The 24,214-nt window shown below is 35.2% G+C and overlaps 1 protein-coding gene and 1 long non-coding RNA gene across 2 annotated transcripts; both read right to left on the minus strand.

The window, feature by feature from the left end:
- Positions 1–314: 314 nt before the first annotated feature.
- LOC113362190 lies at positions 315–1,761 on the minus strand. Its single transcript, XR_003365599.1, has 3 exons — positions 1,653–1,761; positions 1,163–1,203; positions 315–358 (listed from the first exon to the last, which is right to left on the minus strand). It is a non-coding gene; the product is annotated as an uncharacterized LOC113362190 (long non-coding RNA).
- Positions 1,762–22,205: 20,444 nt separating this feature from the next.
- LOC113360752 (protein NETWORKED 3A-like) lies at positions 22,206–23,110 on the minus strand. The gene is made up of 2 exons (XM_026604218.1): positions 22,977–23,110; positions 22,206–22,864 (listed from the first exon to the last, which is right to left on the minus strand). The coding sequence occupies exons 1-2, from the start codon at positions 23,065–23,067 to the stop codon at positions 22,206–22,208; spliced, it is 750 nt and encodes a 249-aa protein (XP_026460003.1). The 5' UTR covers positions 23,068–23,110.
- Between the last annotated feature and the right edge of the window lie 1,104 nt (positions 23,111–24,214).

Consider the following 24,214-nt stretch of genomic DNA (forward strand, 5'->3'; position numbering starts at 1 on the left):
ACATATTAGCATTAGAGATTACAGATACATATGAGTAGGTAAGAAAAGCAATAAGAATTTTGTAAGGTTAAAGAGAAAAAAAGAAGAAGAGTAGAAGAAAATATTAGGGCCGGCTTTCTCAAATCGGGGAAAAGAACGATACGTAATCCCCCCGCACATAGAAGTATGTATTAAAAGAAAATGCATCAACGCACCCACAGTTGACATTGGTTTATTTGGCTGGTTGGTGCATAGTTTCCTGCTATATCTGCTTACCGACTGTAAAATATGTTCAACTATATTCCTCACTGGGATAACTACTTAAACTCCATGTATTGCAAGTACTCTTGCAGTCTCGGCGCCGATACATTTGATGGTTCTGCCATCAAAATGATAAGAATTGGATGACATCAAAAACCATATTAAACACCACTGGAAATAAAGCTAGTTAAGAAATGTAAAAGCCAGGAATCACATCAGAAATCTTGTTATAATGAGAATTACTTAACCAAACTAAATATCCCTCATAAATCTCATTAGTTAATTTTCAGTCTTTATAAGACGTAGCCTCAATTACGATAAACAAAAACTGTTAAAGAATTTCAGTTTCAAATCCTCGTCAACAAATAATAGTAATTTACCAATATGAAACCAAAGTACACAAACTTAGAAACGGAGTAGCATAATCGACAATCAAAAGGCATCAACCTTTGACAATTTTTTTGATGCGGTCTAATAATCTTATTTATCCCATAGAGAAACAACACCAGTTTAAAGGAAAGTTTTAATCTATTTTCACCCTGCAAAACAACAACAGTAAGAGTTGTTACCTATTCCTATTTTCAAGTTCTGTTCACCTAATTATTATTTTGTTGAAACACCTTGTCTCCTTGCTGTTCTGAACTGCTATATATTCAATAAAAACAATATTTCCATGAGAACAAAAAGTAATAAGCACTGCATTACGAATTGGTGGTGAAAAAATAGGTCTGCAAGATGTGATGTTCTAATATGAGCAAAAGCAGAACAACTATACACGATTTCGGTACTTGGCACAGCCAATAAAGCCTTTTCAGACTCCACGAAACTGAACTTTTCTAAAATCGTATAACAAATACTGAAGACTGCCGAACAAAAATTAGATTATGCCAAAAAAAAACCCAGAGAAAATACGTAAACTTACCAATCAGATAGTACTCAATCTTGGAATTTACCTATTATCACCTGTAACATCGATGAAAATGAGTAATACAGGAAATCAATAACATATCAGAACATACATTCAAACAAAAATCAGAAAAATTGGTTAAAACTACGAATCAACATAGATCATTAACATCAACAACGCAGAAATCATACAGAACAAACCAAGCCAAACAAAACGATATAAACAACCTAAATATCTAAGCATTAATTTTTAAACCCGAGATACAATATACGGTTTAGAACCCAAAAGGAAAACCCTAAATTAGTTTTGTACCTGAAAAAATACAGATTATACAAAAATCATAGAAGAGAGAAGCGACTAGGAAAGAACGGGATTTGGATTTTCTTCGAATACTTTATAGTTCATATAAACGGACGCCAAAGGAAAGTTTAGTATTTGAGAAATACTTGTCACATATAATTAACCATTCACAGATTCTGCTACGTTATTAGACGTACTTACTTACCAATGTTACCATCAACCATTGATTAGAATCGAGAAAACTTAGACTCCACGGAATTTCCAACCTTTTCCATTAACTCTCGATGAAAGAATCACTAATAGGTGTGTATTGGATCAGGATTTATATGGATAAGAAATGATACTAATTTATCTGAATCTAGTAGATTTATAAGGTTTCTTTATAGATATATAATTTGGATTATATTGGATTGAGTTAAGATTAATTTAGATTTATAAGAAGTGAAGATCATCTTTCCCTTTCAAAAAAAAAAACCATCAATAAAATTGAGGGGCTGGTGGTGGTGTGTGGGGCTGGTGGTGTGTGGTATTTGTAGTGGTGGAGGTGGTTGTTGTTGGTGGTGGTCGGTGACGATGGTCGACAGTGGTGGTTGTTGTTGGTGGTGGCACTTGTTGGTGGTGGTGGCGCTAGTGTTGGTGGTGTGTGGTGGTGATGGTGGTGGTTAGTAGTGGTGGGTGGTTGTTGGTGGTGGTGGCACTTGTTGGTGGTGGTGGCGCTAGTGTTGGTGGTGTGTGGTGGTGATGGTGGTGGTTAGTAGTGGTGGGTGGTTGTTGGTGGTCGGAGATGGTGGTGCTAGTGTTGGTTGGTGGTGTGTGGTAGTGGTGGGGAAAAGACATAATATGATGTGATAAAAAAAAATTGTCCACTACAATTCGTGTAACTCTTGTGGTCTGGGTTGAGATTATAATGAGATAATAATATGCATAATTTGCCTACAAATATCCATAACAATCCTGATATATCCTTCTCCTCAACTATCCTAAGAAATCTTAAATGAATTGAATACCTCGGATATTTAAAGATTCCCGACATATCCTAATTGAATACCTCCGATATTTCATGAATCCTGGCATATCCTAATTGAATACCTAAGAGTTTTTAGAATTGTTAGATATCTATCTAAATCCTAATCCAATACACCCCTGTAAATATGTCTGCCAAAACATATTTTCGGAAGTTTTCAGATTTTTCAACTAAAATATAGTAATGAAAATACTCAAACGTATCTTGATTTAAATCTAGAGAAAATAAAATAAAAAGATTCCAATATTAACTTTTTATCAGTGTACATAAATAAGATCAGAAAAGTTTAAAAAAAGTTCACGAATATATTATTTTTGGAAGTTCTTAGATCTTATTCTCGATTTTGGATACTTTAATATATTATTTTTTTAAATATGAAAATTCACAGATTCTTTTTAAAATTCACCGATTTTTTTCCTCAAAATGTTATATTTTTATCTATACAAACATCCACGTTTTTTTTTCCATTTTTTTCTACAGCCAATCCGAGGGTCCAGATTTTATTAAAATCATGTAAACGCGGTGTAAGAATCTGCTAAGCTATCTCTCGATTTGGAGCGTCAGATCGAGACAATTCTATTAAAAATTAACGACTATGAAATGTAGGAAGTATAAGTTGCTTTTCAGCCGATCAGGAGCGAGGGTTTTGTTCACCGGCGAACGAGAGAGGAGGTTTCCGCAACTCTCGACGTAGAGTGAGAGATGGCGTGAGGTTTTTAGGTTGTTGATATTCAACTTCATCTCCTCATGTATCTTGCGAAGTGATTTTCTTGATGCACTTTGAAACAGCACAACCTAACTTGCAATAATCATTTTGAGTGGTGATTATGTTAGAAGAAAAACTGAAAATACATTTTGAAAAACATACTATCGGGAAAAAAAAATGATTCGCCTTCCAAGATGAGTAATACCACATTCCACCCTTTCGATTCATAAAATAAGTTCCTGAATGTACTTTATTTACACAAATGTAAAACATTGTTTCCTAGGATGAAATCTTCATCTTTATCCATACACATAATCACAATAACATTCATAAGATTATGTCGATGTCATATCTACGAAGTTCAAAAGATAAGCATTACACTTCATAGTCTAATTCCTTAATATTATGATCATATGATCATGTCTCACTACTAGAGTAAAATATTCATTCACAGCTCCGCAGTTATGTTTTCAGTATATCACGACTTGAAAGATATGTTGGGAATGAAATAGTTCAAGTCAATATTATCAACCTCAAGAGGAAGGATGATGTCGTCGTTGTAGCTAGTTATTTCTTCACATTCTTCAGGTCTTCGAGTAATACTTGTATGTCTCATATTCCTAGACTTTCTAGTCTAACCTATACGAAGTTGTCTCTAGTACATAATCAAGTGACTCTTAGATGAGTTTTGATTCACTAAAATATGACAACCAAACTTGACATACCATCGCTTGATGGGTTTAATCGAGCTTTTCTCTAACACCTTCCCTCTTTATGAGAAGTGTTCACAATCTCTCATTCGTTTCTTGATTGCCTTTCTCCACAGGGTTGATTCTTCATCTCAATATACGTAGCTTTCTTGCAAGAATCGTCAATGTCAATCACTGAGAATAATGCCAATTATATCCTTATAGCAAAAGGTAATCCCCCTTTATACTTCTCAATGGTTTATGGATCTATCATGTTCACATTCAATGCTATAACTTGCTTTTAAAATCAGTGGTGTATTCTTGCACGTTTTTCCCTTTCACTTGTCGCAAGAATTGTCATTGTTCGCGCAATCGTTCTTTATAACCAATTGGGTAAAACTGATTTTGGATAGTAGTTGTAAACTGCTGCCATGTTTTCACTGGAGTATCTAAACCTCATGTATATTTCTCTCACCAAATAAGAGCATGACCATCAAGTCTAAGTCTAGCGAAACTTACCCTTTGCTCCTCGGTAAACCCCTTGGTGCTGAAATAAATCTCTAAGGATTTGACCCAACCATCCATCTTTTCTGGGTTTAAATCCCCGTTGTACGCATGGATTTAGATTGTTTCCTCTACTTTGAATGACTTATTGTCAGCAAAACTTGGTTGTCTTTCCCTATTATGTGTTGAATCAGATTTGGATTGTGTAGGTTGTAATCCTTTCATCATCTTCGTTAAAGCAACTAGATCATCCTTCATTGATTTCATCTCTTCCAGATCACTTTTCATGATTTCCATATCTTCCTCTAATTTTTCCATGGTCTTGCCTTGTGGATATGAGGATGACGAACCGATCGAAACTCTTCTTTTTTTGTCAATATATATCCTGATCTAATGGTAATATCTCGTTACCCTTGGATCAAAGCCCTTCCATTCATCGCCGGAAACATTGTTTAATTACCTTCTATCTATAAATACCACTATTAGTTTCTAGACCCTGATTTGTTAGACTCAGGATAGCGTCAAAAGTTGAGAAACAACACAAGCGGTAAGCAATAGAAAACTCTAATCTTTATTACTTGTTCGAAAGAATATTACAACGTTTACCTTTTAGGAAATTATGCCCTGGGTGTTTTTCCTTATTCTTTGTTTTTTTTCTTCCTGTAATTTCTCTAATCTTCTGATGTATCCTCTACAAGCACTCTAGGTGACTATTTATAGGTTTAGGACTACGCTGAAACTAGTAATACATAGATTAGGTGAACTTTTATTTTTTCTTTTCCTTGAGTCCCAAATATTTCTTTCACCATCAGGTTTATTACATAAAAACTTCTGGTAGATGTATGCTTTCAGAGGTAACATGAAATTTCACTTGAGGTTCACCGGTATTAGAATATGGGAATCCAACTCAAAACCAATTGGCAATGAGTAAAGTGGCCCTATATATTATAAACCGCGGGATTTTAGATATCCCGGACAATGTGGGACTAATAATCTAAACACGCCCACACACGTGTAGCCTAGTTGGGTCTAACACGTGGAAAATAAAATCGGGTGACGCAAAATAAAGACGCGGTCACAAATAACTCGTCACAAATAGCCTTCTCTGCTACCATATTAGAATATGAGCATCCAACTCAAAACCAATTGGCGATGAGTGGAGAGGTCCTTACATATTATATTTTAAGTTAATTATGTGGAAATAAGCGATGTGGGACTATTTTCCTTCCACACGCCCCTTCACGTGTACGGTTATTAACTCGGCCTAACACGTACGTGGACCACATACGTAATGATCAAAGTCGGGTCATTGGTGCACAAGTGAAAAATCGGTCACGGTAAATAATAATGCCAAAAATCAGGCCTATACCCTGCGTATGGGCCTAGCTCTGATACCATGTTAAAGTGTACGAGCATCCATATTAGAATATGGATGGACAATAGTCCCACATTGCTAATATCCCCATAATTAACTTAAATATAATATGAAGGGTCGCTCCACTCATTGCCAATTGGTTTTGAGTTGGATGCCCGCAGACTTTAACATGGTATCAGATCTAGTCTCGTACGTGGGGTGCAAGTCCGATTCTGGCCATTATTATTACCTTGAACGATGTGTCACTTATGTACCCAAGACCTGACTTTGGTCATTACGTACGTAGGTCCACGTGTTAGGCCGAGTTACTGGCCTTACACACCTGAGGGGGAGTATGGAAGGAAAATAGTCCCACATTGTTAATATCCCCATAATTAACTTAAATATAATATGGAAGGGCCGCTCCACTATTTGGAAATTGGTTTTGAGTTGGATGCGCGCAAGCTTTAACATGGTATCAGAGCTAGGCCCGTATGCGGGGTGTAGGCCGAATTAGTGGATACCCTGACCGAATGACTGGTCACATGTGCACCCGTGACCGAATGACTGGTCACTCGTATGACCTGTACGTAGGCCTGTCAATGGAAGAATATCCGTCGGATATTCAGAAATCCGATATCCGACAGGTTAAGCACTATCAGATATTCGATATCCGATAATATCCTATAGGATATCAAAATCAGATATCGATTCCGATAGGCTAAGCTATCGGATATCAGATATTTATCCGATAATATCCGGTTATGAAAAAAAATGTTAAAAACCCTTTAAAACATGTTCATAATTGAAATTTAAGTTCAATTTTTCAAACACTTCATATCGGGTATTTATACCGGATATCGGATATTTGTATCGGATATCGGATATTAGGGTAAACCACAAATAAATCATTAATATGGTTAGGGTAAATCACAAATAAATCCATGTTCTATCGGATATCGGATATTAACCAAACAGATAGAGCCTAATCCGATTCCGATAGGTTAAGGAAGAAATATCCGATAAATATCTATATTCGATATCCGATATCTGATATCCGATAAAACGGATAAAATCCTATAGGATCCCGAATACTCGGAAACGGATTTCGGATATCAGACATACATTGACAGGCCTACATATACGTGGGGTGGACCGTGATCGAATGTCACCTGCACACCCATGACCCACACGTGTTAGGCCGAATGACTGGCCTTACATGTGAGGGGGGCGTGTGGAAGGACAATAGTCCCACATTGCTTGTTTAACAATAATTAACTTAAATATAATCCTTAGGGCCTCTCCACTCATCGCCAATTGGTTTTGAGTTGGATGCCCATATCTTAATATGGTATCAGAACAGGCTATTTACCATGTTAGAGTATGGGCATCCAACTCAAAACCAATTGGCAATGAGTGGAGTGGCCCTAAGGATTATAAACTACAGGATCTTAGATACCCAGACAATGTGGGACTAATAATCTTAACACGCCCCTAACGTGTAGCCTCGTCGGGTCTAACACGTGGACAATAAATCGAGTGACGCGCAGTAAAGGCGCGGTCAAATGACTCGTCGTAAATATCCTGCTCTGATACCATATTAGAATATGGACATCCAACTCAAAACAAATTGGCAATGAGTGGAGTGGACCTATAGATTATAAACCGCGGGATTTTAGATAACCCTGACAATGTGGGACTAATAATCTCAACAACCAGGAAGTTCGGTGATCTTGTCAAAATAAAGTTGGAGAACACTATAGGTTTTAATGTAAAATCCACATCTAACCATATGGCTGTTAAATCGTACACCCCTCCTGAATATGATCCAATTATAGATGACGGTGATCCTCTATAGGATATTGTTTCATGTGACGGTGTAATCGGCTTACTTGACTTTGAGGATAGGACCTACTTGTGGAATCCATCAACTCGAGAATACACACACATAAAATATCACGAATCCTTTAACAGAAACTCGTATTCCAGATATTGGGTTTGTTAGGATTGGAAAATTGATGATTACAAGTTGTTATTAATAGTTGCTGGGGATGGTTGTTCTGAAGTTTTGGGTTAGCAGATTACGTCCAAATTCATGGAATACAATCGGAGACATACCTTATGATATATTTCGTGTTCAGTTTTCTATGAAGCCTTTAAATGGAATTATTCATGGGGTGAGGAACCATGAAGTTATAGTTTCGTTCCATATAATTGAAGATCGAACCTTAAAGGAATCCCAAATACCCAGTTGCTAGAAGGCCAATATAAGTTCTATGATTATATGGAAGTGGGGGTTCTCTGAGAGGACCTTTACCTATTAGTTAATCCTACATGTCGGGGCAAATTTGATTTCTGGGTGATGAAAGATTATATCAGTAGTTTGAAACTCGCCAGCTCCGGATTAGCGCCCCTGCGTTGTCCAAGAATAAAAATCAAAATGTTGTAGTCCTGGACCAAACTTTTCACCATTTCGGAATATGAAACATGATTTAAGAAATTAGTGCGGTATCTCAAGATTGGAGAGATTCTATGAAAGGGTGAACGTTTACTAACGAAGGATTATTTGGTGTCATATGACCCCAAAGGCAGAAGACTTGTGACTTTGGACATCCCCTGCATACCGGAATATATATTTGTGCCACGTATTTTGTTGGAAGTTTAGTTTCACTCAATTCGGGCGAATTCGTAAAGGATTAAAAAATTATTGAGCCTGACATTTCTCCAAGACACAAAATTGAAAACCCTAACCCTTTAGATCGTTTTCTGCTCAGATTTGATTCAAAGGAGAAGATATGAGCACCACAAAGGTTCCCAAAAGTAGGAAAGTGTTGGGACCTGTATGATGGAATATAAAATAAGTATCACTCATCCCTAAGTGGTCCGCCTAGTATGGGATAGGCAGGAAGAGGACCACCAGTCCACCACCACCCGAAACACTAGTTTAGAGGTCCGAACTGCACTGTTAATACCTGACATCATCTCATTGTGATACTAAGGCAAATAACGTAATACCCCAAATAACTCACTTTGCTTCCAACTATGTTTTTGTTTGAGTTAATTAGTATTTGGGTCATAGATTTTGGTACGGTAGAAGATTTGGGTTATAAGTTTATCCATCTTTGAGTTTGGGTCGTTGACCGTTAGTCAAAAATAATCCAACAAACGATTTTAGTCAAAATCATATTTGGGTTAAAGGTACTTCCCTTATTGTAGGTCTTTCCCAAAATTTGATTTTTTTCCACATAGCATTGCCACCCTAAACAAATTCACTGCACTTAATGGGTATTCCTCAAGAAAGGTGAAGACAATTAGCTCGACCCAGACTGATGCTGGTGATGAAGAGTTCCTGCTGTTTATTTGAGGCTTTTTGTCGAACATTTTGTATGCTTCCTGCAGTTCATATAGATGTACCTCTTTTGCTGAATTTGCTTACCCTTTTTACTTCACCTTTGCTGCAAATTTGAGTTTCTAAAACAAACCTAAATTCATAAACCATTCAGAACTCTGAATACGTATGGATCCATAACTATTCATCACAAAACCAACGGCAAATACAGTATTTGTTAATTGTTTTGTCGTCAAGAAACTTCTCCTGAAACCAAGATGAACTCTAATTCACGACCAACCAAATGTTAAGAGCTTATAAAATGTTATAATGCATTTGTCAATTATATCATTAGGAGATAAGTGAGATATCATTAACCTGTGTTTTTTTTTTTTTGGTAACCTGGTGCAATGTGAGCCAGTAATGGAAGGCATACACTAAGGAGCACCAAAATCAATCAAGAATTTGGCAAGACCAATATCATCAACATGGTTTTCATAATCGGAATCAAGTAAGATATCATTAGATTTAACATCTCTATGAATGATCAAATGCGAATCGGAAACAACCGTGAATTGGTAATAAAAATAACATATTCTTTAGCAGCTCCAGTCACCAGACTTGAATCCCTCGCCTCACGTGGATCTTGGCCGTTTTATTCAAATGATATAACAGGATTAAAACATGAAACTAAGACACTTCCTGCTTGACGTTTACTTTCACCTAACGGTTTGACCGGAATCCGTAGCTAATTAACGGGTCAACGACCCAAACTCAAAAACGGACAAACTTAGGATCCAAATTCTCTACCGTACCAAAATCTAGGACCCAGATACTAATTAACTCTTTTTGTTTTGTGGGTTTGACCCTGTAGTTATTCCCTTGGCAAGAAGAATATACACTTCGCATTTTTTGTTTCATAGTTGTGATGTGCCTACGCCAGACAGGGGCCATTTTGACATGGCATTACGTGTAAGAATTTCTACATGTGGTCAATACTAAACATGTGTGTTTGCTAAAACCTGGATCATGAGTCACTTTGGTACGATAAAGAGATAAGGGATAATTTCGGATAACCCGATACGTATCCCTGTTAAAACGGTGAGATAAATATTCAGATGGGTGGGTGTTATCCTATTCTGGTAGATTCTTTTTTTTTTGATCGAAAGAGAAGATATCTTTCTGGTAGACTCTCGTAATGGGTAAGGATTAGTAAAAGTATAAAGAGGGGAGTCCCTCCTCTCATCTAACTTGTCATACGTAAAACATATACGGCAAACTAAGAAAGATAAGGGAAGATTTCATCTTCAACTTCCGTTGCTGATCTTCGTTGTTTTTTTTTGTTTGTTTTTGATATCTCTGGCGCTAACTATCGGGTATGTAACAAGAATACTTATGCTCGTCAAATCATGATCTTAATCTTTGGCAAGATGCTTTATTACTTGTGTTGGTTTGTATATACTGGAATTTCCTACAGTGGTATCAGGAGCTAGGTTGTGCCCTAGATTAAGAATCTGATTTCACGTTTGTTTTATATGAATCCATACTTCTCATTGTTAAGGTTTTGCATACACTAAATTAAAGAAATATGATTATTTTCTATGTTAATATGATCTTAATATGATGTCATGAAGTACATATATTGATATGTATGTTCAGTAACTATTATGACTAAAGAGAGGTATCCTATATTGGGTTATGGATTACCACTAAAGTGATCATTCGAGAGTGCATAATTTTTACAAGTTAAGTCTTGCCCAAAGGTGTCTGACTTGTATAAAATTGTCCTTTCTTGAATTTGGTTTCTAACCATTTAGATCATAAGTGTGTGCCAATAAACAGTAAACTACTTGTACTGCCCAAAGGTGTCTAGTTTGTTTATGTGTGGACTATGTAGGACAGAATGATTCATAGGACTTGTCTAGAGATGAATAACCCTTACCCAAAGGAAATGAATTGTTTGCGTCGAAGCAATTTCCAATGAATTAGTTCTGTGGGCGATCTTTATCGCATATAGAGAGGTGAATTATATGCCTTTTGTACTGCCTAAAGGTGTATTTGGATGATATATATCACTGTCTCGCATAGTGGAAGGTTGTAAATATTTATAAAACACTCTGAGTATTTCAGCTGCATACACCCTAAGACTGATATACATTTTGCAGAACAATGTGATTGTATTTGTCGTCAAGAAAAGTGTTTATTTTGATATTTAAATGATGACTTATAAAATCATTATAATGCAAGTGAGTAGTATCTTTTCTACTTCATCTCTAATAGTTAAAGATCCTAATCCCTTTTACGTTCCCTTTAACTTCATTGTGGGGTCATTTTGATTGAATTGAGAGATTTTGTTTTCGTCTTATTAATCTCGTTGAAGGATAAACAAGAAGTGAGTTTCCTTGCTAGTGGTCATACTGTAGTTTACTATGATTAATCCCTTGAAGTAATCATAATAAGAAAACCAGTGTACCCAGGAAGTTAAAGGTTCACCAGCTTTTGATAGTTTACCAAGGATATATGTGAACCTTATCTAACCTATCCCGCAGTAGCCAAAACAACACTTATGATTACTTGAGACTTTATCGGAAGGTATGCTAAAGACATGAGATTACTTAGCTGATGATTTACATACTATAATGTCAAATTTTGTTGATATAGAAGTTCATGGACAACCAAGAAAGTGAATTCCTAGGCATTAAGGCTCGATCTTGCTCCAAGTGGGACCACATATGGGTTTGCCTCAATCATGGAAGACTTTTTTAATTGAAGCGAGTTCAAGTATTTTATCTCCTTTAGGTTCAGATCTTTATGTACCGTAAAATGAGGCAGAAGTGGAAAAAGGGAGTGTAAAGGCTAAACAATCAGAATCACAACTAATACCTAGGGTCTTTAAGTTCTTACAAGTATGTACGTTAAAGCCGTAGAAACCCATTTCATGTTGTGTGAGGAAGGGGAGCTTAAGGTATGGATATGTAAAGAAAATGCCAACTGTTGAAATTGAGGTAAAGGTTTTTCGTCACTCTGTGCTTGAGAAAGACAATGAAAATATTGTTGTTAATATAAGTAGGGACTCAATTAATAACTCCGGAAAAAGAAAAGGGTTTACCTGAATTCGTATTAGGCTTATTAAGTAATTGCGTTTTGGTATAATGTATTTTTAGTTTAGCCATCAGTTGTTACGTTTTTCGCTTGGAGGATGCTAGTACTGTCTCTTGATTATAATGTAACAACTTATTTTGTTTCTTAGTTTTGGATAGATATAAAATGTCAATCAAAAGTTTTGTTCCACACGAGATTTCTTTTCTCGTGACTTTCTGGATGCTTCCTTTTATTCCATGTTTTGTTTGTGACTTGGCTGTTTATTATTTGGATAATTTTTGATTGTTTGATATGGTTGTATACAGTATAAGTAAAGTGAATAGTTAGTTATAGCCATTTCACGGATTCAAAAATCTGCAACAAGCTAAATTATTGTTGCCACCATCAATAATTATGAGCATGCCACCATCAACTTCATAAAAAGGTCACCAGTGCAATCCTGAAAATCCAGTTGATATGAGTGATTTCACAGAACCGTTCCAGACTCTTAGACTAATATTAAAAAAATTTCAACGCGTTCAGTTTATTATATAAGACAAGCACAACGTAAATGATATTTCTTCTAGACTTGATAGGATTTGATTGGACCTTTGAACATGTTCTGGGTATGATAGGACCATCCATCATTTTCCATGGTGGTGGTGTTGGGTTAATAACAACAATAATGAAAATAAATTGAATAAAAACAAGAGATACTTAGCTTTATTTGTAGAAACTTGATGGATGAATCTCGTTGAGTAGCATGCGGAACAAAAATGATAGAGAAATGCTATAGCTTCTTTGACGAGTTGCCTCCAGGATACAACTATCGTTAGCATTCCTTCTTGTAACATACAAGAAAACGCCATAAGAACTTGGCAGTGAAAAACAACCTAGTGAAAACACCTTGTTTCACACAAAAAACTCACATAGAGAAATGAAAGAAGAGAACTTGTAAAAAAAAATTCTCTTTTTCTCTCCTACTCTTTTTTCCACTAAAAACAGGGGAGTTAATGTTGAGGTTTTTCTCTCTTAAAAACAAGACAAGAAGGAGCTATTTTTGTTTTTCCTTTTCTCTAAAATACATGAGAAGAGTTTTTGTTCTTCTTCTCCTACTCCCTCTACTTCAAATAATACTTCTCCGTGTGTTCCAAAAATAAGCTAGAGAAGAACTCTTATTTAGTGTTTGATTCCTTTTAAACAAGAGGTTTTAAAAACGAGAACATATGTCCATGCATGCTTAAGAAAATGATATAGAAAAACGTGAAAGCGGCTTCAAACACTAGAAAAAGAATAAAGTGAGTAGAAAAGTTGTGCAATGCTTTTGTCAGTTGACAAACAGAATTCATGTGTGAAGATAATGATTATTGTATTTTTCCTTCTCTATGGATAACAGATTTTTTCAATTTCTTTTGCAAAGTTCCAAAAATCATTTGTCGTCAAAAACGAGAAGACTCGCTATTATCAAGGATTCTTTTTCTTAAAGATTGTGTGACACAATGAAACATGTACTTCATGTTTGTAAACTTGTGTGAAAATAGGACCAATGTTTTAAGCATTCACTTGAAAAACAAGTCAGGGAGCAAAAGGTTTACGGGTCAAACCAAATTAAACTTTTAATTGTTTAAAACCAAACTTGTTTTTCCAACAATCCCCCACATGAATGGTAAAACATATTGATAAAACACGAGAAAACAAAAAACATCAAAATTAAGCCAAGGAGTGGTAAAGATTGAACCTTAACTTAGTGAGAAGTTACAGGAACTGCTTGTTGTAACGGTGAACACAATGTCTTGAACCGCCAACAGTGAATGCAATCCATAAATAACAACCACGCTTGATGTCTCCAACGAAAGCTGCCAAGCTCTTGCGGTTGTGCCTAAGGCTGCACAAGACCCGGTCCATTTTACCTGTACCGGTCAGGAACCGAAAAAAACGATCCGGAACCTAACCGGAACCGGAGTAGCCGGGACTGGGACTGGGAATGGATTTCAGAACCGGTTGTATATGTGTACAGGTACCGGTTCTAACCCTATTCCCGGCAGAACCGGACCCAGAAACCCGGTGTATAATAGCCGTCTAGATTAGAGAACCCTAGCCACTGGTGCTAGGTATTCATAACATCTTATAATCTAGCGAACAGAACTCATTCACTCGTTCTTTCTTTCATTCACTCTTTCTACTTGCCTCTTTTTCTTGTTTTCTCAACTGAAGGATGAAGAACAATCCATGGTTCATGTATTTTTAACAAGAATCACCACCGCCACCTTCTTCTTCACCACTACCATGCAAGGTGAAATTTTTGTTGTGAATTAAAAAGAAGCAGTTGATCTGATCATCAACACCACCTTCTTCTTCACCACCACCACCATTTACCAGTTACCATCAACGAAGAAAATCAGTTATCGATTTACTTCTCTTGAATATTCAATCAACAATAACAAGTCAAGGTAATAATTTATTCATCTGATTTAGGGTTTGTTCAATTAATTGCATGTCTATTTAAATTGTTCAATTGATTTTAGATCTATGATCACTTCTTCTTCTTCACCATCTCTAATTGCATGTTAGGGTTTGTGATTTTATTTCTGGGAGATTTGGGGTTTGTTGATGCTGGATTGTTGCTGCAATGAAAGAATGATGTTGTTGTGTATGGAATTGAAGGGTTTGGCTACGAATTTGAAGTCAAGAAGGAAATACAGGTTGGGTTATGTATGAAATTGAAATTTGATTCAGGTGGAGATGGATTTGTGGTGTTCATGAGATGAGGATAGATGGGTTTGTGCTCTAATGGATTGATTAATTACTTACTGTAATGGATTTTGTTATCTCTTGATCTTGTTGAATGCACATAAAAGTGTGAATTTATTTCATTGTGATTCAGTACTTGATCAAAATTATCTCTTAAATTGATTAATCACTGTAATGGATTTGGAATTTTGGACATTTTTTTTTGAGTATCAATGATTTTAGATGGAGACAGAACTGCAGTGGGTAAAAACCCGGTACCGACTTGTACCGGACCGGTGTTACATGTACAGGTACAGGTCCAAGTACATGTACAGGTACCGGTCCTCAAAATGAAGACCCGGTCAACTCCAGGTACATGTACCGGTTTCATAAGAAACCCGGACTGTACCGTCCCATGTGCAGCCCTAGTTGTGCCCCGTTTTGGACATTAGCTAAATCCCGATTTTAATGAATGACTCTAGAGAATCAGCTCAAATTTTCATATGAAGCGGCCCTACTTCCATCATCCACATAGGTGAGTCCATCAAGAGTGTCCTGCCACATCCCGGTTTAAACAAATCCATGGAACTCATTAAGATCTTAATAGATCATCCTATCTCATACAAGATGCACTATCACACAGTTACACCATAAAAAGGGACACAGATAGTGTTGTCTCGATATCACCATAAATTGGTTGTCTCATTGAACCTTGATCTTGGAGATCCATTCACAAGGTTAAGTATCCTTCATGCTGATTTATTTTTATGGGATTAAGTCCCATCCCCTTCAATGTAGATATAACTACCTTTCTTTATAAACCTTTCGTCAAAGGAACTGCAATATTATTTTTGGACCTTACAAAGTCAAGACAGATAATACCAGTAGAAAGTAGTTGCTTCACTATCTCGTGCTTTCTCTGAAGCTATAAACTCTGACTTCAAAGTGGATTGAGCTATACTTGTCTGTTTGTATATCTTCCATGTCACAGACGCACCTCCAAGTGTGAAGATGTACCCACTAGTGGATATTGACTCATCTGAGTCCTACATCCAGTTGGCATCACAACACCCTTCCGTCGCATCATGATTCTTCTTAAAACTTAAGGAAAATTCTGAAGTGCCTCTCAATTAGCGCAAAACTATGTTGAGATAATTCATGTGATCTTGCTCAGGGTTGCAAGTACCTGCTCAAACTACTCACAACGTAAGCAATACCAAGTCTTATACAATTAATCAATTATATAAGACTGCTAATTACGCAAGAATACTCACAAATTGAGAAACACCATCACCCTTGTTCTTTATCAAGTTAAAAGTGGGTTCACAAGGAGTACAAGCAGGTTTATCCTCATCGTGATTAAACTTCTTTAATATGGTTTCAGCAAAATGAAATTGACTAAGACTATATTCATCAAACGTACCTCTGACTTTTATCCCTATGATTACATCAATAGGGTCTAAGTCTTTTATGTCAAAATTCTCATCCAGCATACTTTTAGTGGTATTAATAAAAACAATGTTACTATTTAATATGAGCATATCATCAACATGCATTCATACAATAACATAAGCATCATCCTCAGATTTAATGTAAAGACATTTATCAGATTTATTAATCTTAAACCACTAGATATCATCACATGATCAAATTTTCATGCCTCTGTTTAGGTGCTTGTTTCAAACCATACAGAAATTTAATCAATTTGCATGTTTTGTTCTCACAACAAAAACCTTTAGGTATATCAATTTCTACATTTAATTCACCATTTAAATTGCAATCTTAATATCCATCTGATGTATATATTCAAATCACGAATAAAATCAATAATAATCATCATCCTAACAGAAGTGATTCTAGTGACAGGTGAATAAATGTCAAAGAAATTTATTCCTTAATTTTTGGTTATAACCTTTAGCCATAACCATGTTAGGTATCTCTTTACAGTCCCACTTACCAAGGTCTCCTTTTGAAGGCTGTTCGGAAGAACATATAACCTCCTTGTGGGTTCAGTGTCCAGACTCTACCATCAAGGTCACTTCTACGAGGCTAAAACTCGTCTAAGTTCTAACTCTATTACTTCTACTATGTCCAGCCTCAACATCTTGAGACGAGGTTGACTAGTCGAAGAAACATATGCGAGACTGTCATGGACCCTTTTTCGAGGTCCAATCCTCAAAGGAATTATATGATCAAAAAACAAAGCATCCCTAGATTGCACTACAGTGTTCATACCAATGTTATCAATGTCAAATATTATGACCATTAACCTATATGCACAAGAATGCTTAGGATAGGTTAGGAATACAAAATCCATCATCTTAGGTCAAATTTTTGATCTTCTTGGGAGGCGAAATAGCCAATACACCTCCAAATTTTAGGTATACAGGTCAAGAACACAAAAAATAGGTCGCTCACTTTGTAAAATCTTCTTGAGAGATCAGTATAAATATTTTTTATTTTACACCCCCACAATTATCGAGATTTCTTAACATGCTGTGATATTGTGCCATTTAACACTCGCCGCATAATCAAATCATGGTATTCTACTAACATTATGATTTAACATGTTTATGTATTCATTATCAATTAATAGCATACGAGTTTCACTTTATCTATTAAATTCCTCATGTTCTATTATGCTAACAGTTCAAAGCATTACATTAAATTATTTCCAAAATCACATCTCATAGTAATGGAGATAACTATTGGAAATTATATTTAAAGCATAATGCACATGTGAAGAATGATGATGTCCATACCTGTAATCTTTTTACCTATTTTTCCTTCAATAGTTTTTGATAGTTGAGTTTCTCAAAGAATTGCTTTCATACCATAGTACTTTTGGTAGAAGACATACACGTTTCTTCCGGAGAACGCATTCTAGCACTCCCAACATTAACCAACCTTCTTGTTGGATCAAGTTATTGTACCTCAGTATTAGATTCAAGCAATCATTAGTAGGTCACAAAATATTGGTAATTAAAACCAAATGCTTTGTATATTCATTTAAACACACAATTTTCTTGTTGCATCACAATTATTAATCAAACATGTGATTTATGCAAATTGATGTTACACAAAACATATATGATCCAAGTAATTTTGAATATAAACAAAGTTGATATACAACTTATCAAAATCATATTATTCCTTGACAAAGTAATACAAATTTACCTCTACAAAAGATTATTGCTCATGTCGTAGGAATCGATTGCTAGCTACATGCTTAAGTTATCATGAGAATTAAAAATCTACAAAATATCCTCAAAGTAATCACTACTACAGATTCCCATGATATGCTCAAAGTTGCTAGACATAATCAAGAGATTACACACATTTCATATTTTCTGGACAGTCATGCACAACAATTTTTCAAATAACTTATCTCTCAAACCGCATATCCAAATTAGATAAATCAAAAAGTAGTTTAAATATAAGATCCAGAACTAAATATCTTATTCAGATCAACATTTTAAAAAACTCATAGTTATGCCCGAAAAAATTAATTATGCAGCGGAGTTTTTTCTACCCGTCAGAAATTTCAGAAATATTTTACAGTTTTATAAAATATGTAAAAAATACTTTTACGACTCCAAAAATCATAAAACTTGGTAAGTTGAACAATAAATATGTCTAATAGTTGTTGTAAAAAGCATTCAACAAAACTCTTCTTTAGTTAAGAGATAAACCCAAAACTCTACAACTCAATATAACTTTAACTTTTGTTCTTTCACTATTTTTGTAAAATAACAAAACAATACGTTTACAATTTCAAAAATTACGAAATTTGGTGAGGGTATCAAAAAAGATGTATACTACATCCTGTTAAAAGGATTTAACAAAATTCCTCATGAGTTATGAGAAAAACTCACAACTCTTCCGCTCAACAAACTTTTAATTATTTTTTTTCACTAAAAAGAGGAACATCTTTAGTTTTCCAAAGTTAGTCCAACACCAACTATAAACAAACCAATCAATCATTAAATTTATATTATTGAAGTCAAATGCTTTAAGACTCTTTTCACTAAACTTAGTAGTTTGATTTCTCAACAATTTAGTATTGTTACAAAAGATATAGTAGGATATTGTCTTTAGATTGTTGGGTTAGTAACCACAGTAATGAAAATAAATTGAATAAAAACAAGAGATACTTAGCTTTATTTGCAGAAACTTGATGGATCAATCTCGTCGAGTAGCATGCGGGACAAAAATGATAGAGGTACGTATTAGATACGCTTTCCTAAAGACAATATCGCATGCTACTCCTCTAAACAGAGAGATGTTATAGCTTCTTTGACGAGTTGCCTCCAGGATACAACTATCGCTAGCGTTCCTTCTTGTAGCATACAAGAGAACGCCCTAAGAACTTGGCAGTGAAAAACAACTTAGTGAAAACACCTTGTTTCACACAAAAAACTCACAGAGAGAAATGAAAGAAGAAAACTTGTAAAAAAAAATTCCCCTTAAAACTTGTTATCTCTTTTTCTCTCCTACTCTTTTTATCCACTAAAAACAGAGGAGTTAATGTTGAGGTTTTTCTCTCTTAAAAACAAGACAAGAAGGAGCTATTTTTGTTTTTCCTTTTCTCTAAAATACATGAGAAGAGTTTTTGTTCTTCTTCTCTTACTCCCTCTACTTCAAATAATATTTATCTCTTTGTTCCAAAAATAAGCTAGAGAAGAACTCTTATTTAGTGTTTGATTCCTTTTAAACAAGGGGTTTTAAAAACGAAAACATATGTCCATGCATGCTTAAGACAATGATATAGAAAAACGTAAAAGAGGCTTCAAACAGTAGAAGAAGAATAAAGTGAGTAGAAAAGTTGTGCGATGCTTTTGTCAGTTGACAAAACAGAATTCAAGTGTGAAGATAATGATTATTGTATTTTTCCTTCTCTATGGAAAACATATTTTTTCAATTTCTTTTGCAAAGTTCCAAAAATCAGTTGTCGTCACAAACGAGAAGACTCGCTATTATCAAGGATTCTTTTTCTTAAAGAATGTGTGACACAATAAAACATGTACTTCATGTTTGTAAACTTGTGTGAAAATAGGACCAATGTTTTAAGCATTCACTTGAAAACAAGTAAGGGAGCAAAAGATTTACGGGTCAAGCCAAATTAAATTTTTAATTGTTTAAAACCAAACTTGTTTTTCCAACAGGTAGTACTGCGTTAGACTATATTTTTGCTTTCTGTGATTGGTTATCGATTGCTAAAATTATTAACAATATTTGTTAAGATGAATATGTTAAATGGAATGACTTGGAAAATTCTCTTTATATGTTTTTGTGCACCTTAGTTATCATAATTTTAAGCCAATATGTTGAACGTTTACTACTTGAAGTTTAAAATGAACTGTGAACTAAGATCACGTTGTTTATACTTAGTATGGATTTTATTGATAAAGTAATCACATTCTGATTTACATGAAACCTTAAAAGGAAGATGCCTAGAAAACATATTACTTGGTAGTGTTTTGCCTTAGAGTTGTACGGGAACCTTTAGTGTTGAGGAATTGTAGTTGGATTATTTAATTGTCAAATGCGCTTTAGCTAATATCCATATGTATAAAGTTTACAGGCCCAGAATTTTTCTTATTGATTGAACTACCTTATTTTTCTAATTATTTGAAGTTACTATGCTTATAACTTCTTGAGAGGGAGTACAATAAGAAAAAACCATGCACTTATATAATTGTACTAGGTATCACCTCGGCCTATGGCCGGACTCAACCTTTTTTCGATTTCTGTTTGTTGTTTGGATGGCTGGTCAGTATTTTCCCACAAAATTTTTGGTCATGCCATAATTATCAGGACATGTTTAATTAGTCAGATCATAAGGTCCCGACCGTTATGGACGATCGTAGTATCTTGTTAATCTGGTCGTTTCACAATGTGTTATTAACCGGACTAACCTTTTTATGGTATTTTTGGGATTAGTTAGGACAATCTCCCATTAAGGTAGCATTTTGTAGGCTTGCTTGAACAACTGTGAAGCAGTTATTAAGTTTTGTGGCTAACACCAAACTATCCTAGGGGAAGAAAAGAAAAATGGTAAAATGATAAAAAGAGTCTTCGGAGTTTAGAATCAACAGTGCCCCTCTGAAACTAAAGCACCGTGGAAAGGAAGTGCGTCATAATCCCTGGGAGTAACTTAATATGCAAGTCTATAGGAAAAAATAGTTCATGATCAAAAGGTGTAAAACCCTAATTATCAACAAAACAATTCACACCATACATCTTAATGTTTTGGAATACAACTTTATGTGGTATAAAAAAGAAGAATGATGATCGGAGCTGTTGCGATGATAAGCTAATCAAACAATTATATTAAACTGTGCCTACGTGATGGTGTTCTTACAAGTGAATGTGGATTAAGAGAATATAACTAAAAGCTAGGGATAGTTTTATCTATTTTCCCATTTATTGACTCCAAGTCAATCTAATATGACAAAAAGTCAACTTCCCCCATCCATTCTAGCTTTTCTATAACAAAAATCCTTATAAAATTTGCATGGAGATGATTGTACATTTTTTCGTGATTATGAGAGATTGAATCATCTAGCCCAGTTGGGAAGGAGCTTGACTCTCACGTGGGAGGTCAACGGATTGAGTCTCCACTCAAGAATTTGGAGATTTAATGAAATACTCCACTCATGTAAAATCTAGTTTAGAATTTAAGTTCTTAATGTATCCTTTCCTATGAAAAATAAATAAATTATGAGAGATTGAGCTTCTTTGACCGTGGATTGTGTCAGGCTTAGTCGCATGAGCTTGTAGTTTAAGCGAGGGCATTTTATATTCGGCTTTGCTACACACCGATACAGTGTGCACCGAGAGGGATCTCACGGTCCCTAATGCAGCGTTCTCAACATCAGGAGGATGGTGGGCAGGCGTGGGCCCCACCCCCTCTCACATGGTGTCCACCACGGTTCTGAAAATTGGGTGCATCTATCATTTTTGTTTTATATTAAGGTGGTGCAATGGTTGAGCACAGTGCAAGCTGGATTGTATTTAACCTATCAAAAAAAAAAGGTGCAAGCTCGATTGTTTATGTTTATCAGGTTTTTAATCTCTTTTGGCAATTAATCCATTACTGGGCATTACAATTCTCATAAGCTCAATGATTTTAAGACGCGTTGCATGGACATAAAGATTGAGACAGGTGATCGGATTATTGCAGCTAATGGAAGGTAAGGTTTTAAATAAAATTATTTTTCAAACTTGCAGTATAATCAGTGACGGCATAATTTTCTGCCGAGCCATCATTACATAGAAAGTACTGCAGAACATTATAAGTCCATAGTGCGAAAAACCAATAACCTAACCAAGACTACTCCTATTCCTTCCTAGATGGGCAACCCAAGAGGACTCCGAGAAGCCTTCCCTTCAAGTTTGGAATGCGAGACCGAAGAATCATGTTTTCTTCAGTTAATTTGTCTAGTTGCAAACAAAGGTCTTTAATGGCTTCTCTCTTTTCATTGTTTCGTCTTATCAACTCCGATTGTTGTTTTATATTTTCTTCAATCAGCTTTGAGACTTGCATTTTCGTATCAAACCACAAATTGCCGTTTTCGCAGCAGCTCACAGCAATCTGTCTCCCACATTTCTCCTTTTCGTCATCGTTATCAGTTTCGCATTGAGCATCATGTGAACCATGTTCCACGGTTTTGGATTCAGGATCTTCGGCAGCATGTACAGATGTTGCTGGATTGGGATCACTAGTACTGGAAGTACTGTCTCCATTAGCCCCATTGCTATCTATGTTTTGGCTGCTTTCCACGTTAATGAAAGAGTTTAAAGAAGTAGATGCATGATCCGATTCAGGCCTTAACCGATCGTATCGTTCCGCTAAGCAACGGTATGATCTATGAAACTCTTCCATCATTTTAACCAGTTGAGTTCTGTTCTTGTAGTACATCTCCGCTCTTTGAGCAAAAGTATCTCCATCGTCTTGCATAATAAGTGATACGACAGCCTTCATTTTGTCGTCCAAATCTGCATATAATGACATCAGTGTCAATCGGATTATCAATGAAATCAATTAGAATAAGAGGTTTAAATTGGTCATAATTAACTAGAGATGGACAAATATAAAGAGAGATATTACCATTGAGAATAGCTTGAAGCCATGGAGATTGATTGGAATCGATATGTTTGCCCAACCACCATGAACAAGCAACCTTCTTGTTATTCTCCATTAAAAAAACTTATCAATGCAAGAACAAAGTTGTTCAAAACTTGTTTAAGAACACAAGTTTTTTATGTTTCCTTTAATAAGAATAGAAAATTTAGACTGATATGCACCAATTAGTCTGCTTAATTTCAGCTAAATTTGCTCTAATTAAGTTTTTTGATTTATATGGAAAGATTAGTTGGTATATACTAACTCATATTTTGACTTTTGCCTATTTACTGTATATGCATCATCCGGACATTTTCTTTTTGTCCTTGGACTAAATATTTTTATCCCAACATATGATTTGAGTCATGCTCTCGTGCATGACAACACAATGTGTTGGGAATATATGTTTTAAAACATATTAGTTTTTCATTAAAATTGTTTTAATACTCATAAAGGTTTTCATAAAAAAATAAATTAATTATGTCATTAATGTTTTGACCGTTTTATTTTTAATGGGTGTTAATTGTGTGAGTTACATCATAATTAATTTTCATTAAACTATTTTGAAAACCTTTACTATAAATCATATTTTTGGTTGCAAAAATGAAAAAGATGAGAGTTTTTCTTTTATGATTTGATTTTTAATAAGAAAATGAATTTTGGAGAAAGAAAATAAGTGTGTGAACATCCTTATTTTTCTAAATGAGTTTCTGAGCAAGAATGAAGTGTATAAGTTTTCACATCCTCTCATCGTGCAAGAGTGATTGTGTAAGAGATTGAACTCGGCTGTTTTATCCTGTGGACGACGCGACATGGAAGATCTGCTTACACAATCTTACGCAGAGCCGCGAAACGTCTTAAAGAGAGCGACCTGGTCGTGACTCAGCCATAACATTTATTATTTGTTTGGTTTTTTCTTTGTAATTGTTTTGCAAGCGGATTTCGGCAATTGTTCCAACAATTTTAAGACGGTTTCTTCTGCCATAGAGATTAAACGAGAACCAATTGCTGAAACACGATAAGTATTGTCGTTTATTTTATTTTAACAAATCACTATGATATACTATTCTCACGATTCTTGGAATTTTAGATTATTTATAACTAAAATTGATATTTGTTCGTATTGGACATGGGGTGTAACATATTATGGAGTTTTCTGTGCATCTCCTTAACGAAAAATAATTGGGTCTTGAAATTTTAACCAGATATATTAGACACCTTAA

The sequence above is a fragment of the Papaver somniferum genome, chromosome 3, assembly GCF_003573695.1.
Source record: "Papaver somniferum cultivar HN1 chromosome 3, ASM357369v1, whole genome shotgun sequence".
Taxonomy (NCBI): domain Eukaryota; kingdom Viridiplantae; phylum Streptophyta; class Magnoliopsida; order Ranunculales; family Papaveraceae; genus Papaver; species Papaver somniferum.

Bases quoted from the DNA above. Each gene is read 5' to 3' on its own strand.
- LOC113360752 (XM_026604218.1), bottom strand. From the start codon at position 23,067: ATGGAGAATAACAAGAAGGTTGCTTGTTCATGGTGGTTGGGCAAACAT. The intron at 22,865-22,976 runs GTAATATCTCTC...CATTATATGCAG, and splicing joins GCTTCAAGCTATTCTCAATG to ATTTGGACGACAAAATGAAG.